Source organism: Nansenia antarctica (genome assembly GCF_963989245.1).
Source record: "Nansenia antarctica genome assembly, chromosome: 3".
Lineage (NCBI taxonomy): Eukaryota > Metazoa > Chordata > Actinopteri > Argentiniformes > Microstomatidae > Nansenia > Nansenia antarctica.
The window spans coordinates 55,921,938-55,927,654 of NC_137688.1; the positions used below are offsets into that span (position 1 = coordinate 55,921,938).

General features: G+C 44.0%; 1 protein-coding gene across 1 annotated transcript in view; it reads left to right on the top strand.

Annotated features, from left to right (window-relative positions):
* Window positions 1-5,717, top strand: part of tfap2b (transcription factor AP-2 beta) — a gene marked incomplete at both ends in the record, with an annotated part of 8,494 nt that continues 2,777 nt past the window's right edge. Inside the window, 3 exons of the mRNA XM_080526114.1 lie at window positions 1-81; window positions 2,264-2,731; window positions 4,109-4,163. Of these exons, the coding sequence (XP_080382240.1) occupies window positions 1-81; window positions 2,264-2,731; window positions 4,109-4,163 (604 nt within the window). The remainder of the gene's footprint in view (window positions 82-2,263; window positions 2,732-4,108; window positions 4,164-5,717) is intronic.

The following is a 5,717-nucleotide window of genomic DNA, read 5'->3' on the forward strand; positions in this document are numbered from 1 at the left end:
ATGCATTCGGTTTACAGACACCAGCGCGCGACCATGCTGTGGAAGCTAGTGGAGAATGTCAAGTATGAAGATATTTATGAGGTAACGTCCATGGGCTCCTTTCATGTTGTAGAAAAATACCTTATAGTTCTGTTCTAGTGTAAATGTTTCACATGGTGAGATATATCTGCTTATTTGTAAATGTGGTTTATAAGAATCGATTAGAAGGCTAGAACAGCAATTATTTGTCTAGATCGAAAAGCCGTAAAAATGCTATAGGCCTACTAACATGAACGTATTGGGTCATGACAATATGATTGAGAAAATTGCTATGTATATCTAGCTATCGTGATATGTCTTACCCATTTGGCAAAATTCGTTTTTATTATTAATGTATTAGAATTGTAGCCTATCATTTGGTTGAAATGTAAGAAGTAAAAAATATTCGAATATAATAGGTGAATATGGTTGATATTTTATATATTTGTGAGAAAAGAATGTAAACATTTCAAATGGTGACAACCAAAGCATGTATAGGCCTAATGGAGTTAAATCTCATGACATGATATAATTAACTTAAACGTTCAAGAGCCGCTGAGTAGCTTATAAAGCTATTAAACATAGCCTATACAAACCAAAGCATGAGAATATGTAAATCATTTGGCTTTGGTCCCAGAACAAAAAACGAAGTCACAGAGAGAGAGAATGGCGAGAGCCATGCGCGCGGGTGTAATGATGCCACAGCTCGCGCTGAAAGGGCTCGAGTACAAAGAGTGGAGAATGTTGCGTATGTGGGAGAATGACCAGCTCGCCTGCCTATAGTTCGGCCCGGCGGGAAGCCGCTGTTTTGCGCCGCACATGGCTTTTCTCCCACAACGCGCGGGGCTATCCTCGCACCCCGGTCCGCGGGTAACCTCTCAGAATACAATACAACAATGTTTCATCGTCCACTCCCCCATTTAGCCCATAACGTTAACCAGTCTCCTGGGTCTCCCCAACCCGCTGACCCGGAGTGTTTTATGACCACGGCCCGGCAGCTGCAGAACTTTGGAGGCATATTAGCCTGCGTTACAGAATTGCAAAAGCGCGAGATTGAGAGTAGGCTTTAGCAGTTGCTGCTTATTTTAACACTTTAGACACAGAGGAAATGGTTAGAGTTGGGTAAAAACAGATCACGTAAACAAGCTTACGCATCTTATTTTGCTTTGATTGTAAATGCAGATGTGATTGTTCCTGTGAGGGACAATTTGTGCCACAGAAAGGCGCGCACAGGCCCAATTGGACACCGGTGACCAGAACTCCTCGCGGGTTTGGCTTATGTTCACTCTTTCGCGCTATAAAGTTTTGCAAAGATTCCAAGCCCTCTCGTATGCTGCCTCGCATCTCCACGGAATGAAACGTCACTAGGGTACGCGAGAGCCAGTGCAGCTTCACGCTCCATGTCTCGCCAGTCGCCTGCTTGCGCGCTAATATTCCTGTAACTCACAGTCATGAATAACAATTACAGCGCACGGGGTAGAGGCAGGGACGCGACACACGCACTCAGACTTGCACAGGCAGCGGATTGAAGAGGTTTCTCCAGGAGCTCGAGACTAAACCCAAAGTTTTTTTTCCGGAATAAGACCTTGCACGCAGTTTTTGCCCGTATGCGAGGACTTTGAAGAATTTTAGGCTCACACGGGGAATTTTCGCCTGCTGCTTCCCGCACTGCTTCTCTTAACGGGCCCGGTTGTATCGCGAACAGACGGTGCAGATGTTAGTCCATTACTCCTCCACGGTGAGTTTAGCACTGCCAAGGAAACCTTTATTGTAGAATTTGTTCAAGTGAAACATTTGAACAAATCCGCCGCCAGCGATTTGATCGCCCAGTCTATAGCATTAGATAACATTTAAAACAATACATATCGTTTTTATACATCGGTAAATTAGGCCGATTGCAATTTAGGCTCAAATATTCGTATAGGCTCGGATTCTTTCGACTGTTCAATTAACAAATCATTGTTTTTATTCATTTTCATTTATTTGGCTTTATGCTACGCAATAGGCTATAGCCAAAATTTCAATTTCAATAACAGCTTAACGAAACTGCATTTTAGAGGCTCCATTTAACAGTTGTGGGCTATTTTGTCGACTTATAGGACAGGTTGAAAAATCCGTGATCTACAATTGCTTTCAGATTTTACTTAGGCCTATTCCATAGATGGAAGGCTATTGCTTGTCGTTTTAATATCGTTTGTTTGCTTGTTTGTTTGACAATTTGTTTGTTCGTTTGTGTTCTCTAAAGGACCGACATGACGGTGTCCCGAGCCACAGCTCGCGCCTGTCCCAGTTGGGCTCGGTGTCGCACCCTGGGCCATACTCTAGCGCACCACCGTTATCTCACGCGCCCTCCTCGGACTTCCAGCCGCCGTACTTCCCGCCACCGTACCAACCGCTCGCGCACTACCAAAGCCAGGACCCCTACTCCCATGTCAGCGACCCATATGCGCTAAATTCCCTGCACCAGACCCAGCAGGGCGCCTGGGGTGCACGGCAGCGGCAGGACACCGGTGGGGAGCGGATGGATAGCGGCTCCCTGCTCGCGCAGCCCCGAGCCTCACTGCCCCAGCTTCCCGGGTTGGACCATCGAAGGGACTACGGGACTGTACGCCGACCCGACGTACTTCTCCACTCCGCACACCCGGGGCTCGAAGCGGGCATGGGTGACGGGTTGCTGCACGGACTACACGGGATGGAAGATTCGCAGGTCAGTGTGGGGTCAGAGAGGTCTGAAGACACTCACTGTCAACAGTGAAAAGACTAAAGGTTATACCCAGCGTCTGCTAATTAACCAATTGGAGATACGAATGTGTTATAGAAGTGTTCTGTTGACACTATTCACTGTGTGATAGGCTATCAAAAGGATAAGCAAAAATAACCAGCAGGTACTCATAACTGATTTCAGTAGGACAAATCAAACAGCCCTCTTATCCCAACAAACAATGTAACACTGCATCGAAATATTCTTTCTAATACACATTTATATCCAATATAATTGTATTATTATTCATGTGTGGTTATGGGGTGCCAAGAAGAATTCTGGATCCCGCAACGTTTTTTTTAAGCCTATAGCATACATTTTGGATTTAACTCCATGTCCTTAAAACTTATACAATAAGTTAATTACAATAATTGCATTTCTCCCCTCGGTTATCGAAATGCTTAGTTGTTATTCAGACGTAGGCCTGTGCATATTCCGCCTATAGGCTAACTCTATCAAACTTACTGATGTGACTAACCTCAATATCGCCACCGGTTCTGCAACTTGACTACAATGTAAATATTTAAAAATATATTATTTCTAAATGTTATCAAACTTGCCCATATAGTATCATTACTATAGCCTATTAATAACACAACGACAATGAAAATAGAAAACGAATACTACTATTATTGATATATTATCAATATAACTATGATTATGATTATTATTATTTTTCTTCCAATGATAGCAATAGTATTAGCATTGCTGTGTCGATAAGACTAACAATAAAATAAACTATTATAGCGTGAACCCTGCTGTTGTGGGTCAAGTGTTGCACAACACAAGACTGAAGTGCTGGTGGAGCTAGGCCTGCTAGGGTTTCCCAAACGGGGTTTCCCTTTCATATGCCCCTGAGGGGATTCATACATTTGTACTGAATTTACTCTAAAATGAGATTGATCTTTACCAGTTAGGTCACAGTTTGATAGTCTAATTATTTAGGAAACCTAGCATTATCAACAATACAATAAAACTGCAATGCATAATCTCAAATATAAACTTGGTAATGCGTAGTGGGAATAACATCATAGAACGGCATCACACTAAAAACCACAGTTTTCTGAATTTCAAGCTAGCATTAGCTTGTAAATAAAGATGGGCCTACAGCGTAAACATTTTGTCCACTGGTGGGTTCCACTGACTGTTTTAGTCCCACAGTAGACACAAACCCACTGTGTACACTTATGTTACCAACAGGGCCTGAGCCCTATAGGACCGTGTCTCATTAATGTGTGTGTGTGTGTGTGTGTGTGTGTGTGTGTGTGTGTGTGTGTGTGTGTGTGTGGGTGTGTGTGTGGGTGTGTGTGTGTGTGTTTACTATGACAGGCAATGGAGGACAACAATGGAATGAACATTTTGGATCAGTCAGTCATTAAGAAAGGTACAGTAGCCACACACACACACACACACACACACACACGCGCACACACACACACACACACACACACACACACACACACACACACACACACACACACACACACACAGAGATTGAGTATACTCTGTCATACTCATATCATTTCTTCAGGGCTTGATGCACCAAGCATTTGAACCAGTTGAATGTGTTTATTTGAAAGAGTGGATAACCCCCAAAACAACACATAACATGCAACTGTCTTTATTTTTTTTTTATTGTTATAGCCTTTTATTTTGTTTATCATTCCCTTTGAAAAAAAAAAAAACAGGTGCACAAATTTGACACTTGCATGGTGCAAATGCTCAGTAAATCAGGCATTTCATAGTCTTTAGTCTCAGTTTTGGGATCTGGACCTTGGTGGCTTTGGTCTCAGCTGATAGACTATGACTAGGACAAGACCATTCCCTGGTCTCTCACCTGTCAGACTTTTGTCAGAATACAGAAGTCTACTACAGGTATGGTAAGGTAGAGGAGAGCATGTACACTCAGATTGTCCCTGTTTGGGAGTTCCTTCTGCCACCTGGTAAAATGGGAGACAAGAGGCTATGAGGACAGAGTTGGTTGGAGAAGCTGAGCACTTTACCTAACTGATGTTCCCTTTCTGGGACAATTAATTTGCCAATGGTATGTGACTTTTAACAGCCTATGATAGTCAAGGATATGATAGTCTTGTCACTCTTGTCTGCTGTGCTTCGTTCTCAGATAATGTTAAAGTGATTTAGTTGCCGGATGTGAGTGGGCTCCCCGCGGGGCATTTTAACCGCTGATGTACTAATAAATGGTTCTGTGCACAGAGATCTCGTGAGCTCGTTTAGAGCTAATCTGCGGTATTATCCCCCGTGGAGCCATCAAACCCTCACACTGCCCCGCGCGCTGCCTAGGCTACTCACATAAGAATTAAGACGGATCGGGTAAAAATCCGTGTGGCGGGAATAACCGGCCGTGGAAAAGGCGGGAGGTGGTTAATGCGATTTGAAAACGCGAGTCAATCAACAATCGATAATGAGAATGTCGCGCGACATTAACAGTCCAAAATGCCCAACGCGTGGGCGCATCATTAGGCCTACTCCCCCCATCGCGCGCGCCTGACCAGGATTTTAAAAACGATCAACTACACTCCACAGGACCATCTATTAGGGCCTGTTTCAGTCTGTCTGTCTCAGTTTGAGTCGCGGTCACTGTCTCTTCACGCTGTTCTAAAACTTGCCTAATCAGCTGCAGTCAAAGTATGTTGAGTATAGTCTAAGCCAATATTTAGGTCAAGAACATTAACAATTAAAAATCCCATTGAGGTTATTAAGGTTACACACACGGCGCACACACACGCGCACGCACACACACACACGCACACACACACACACACACACACACGCACACGCACACGCACACACACACACACACACACACACACACACACACACAGACACACACACAGACACACACACACACACACACACACACACACACACACACACACACACACACACACACACACACACCTACCTATAGAGAGAAAGA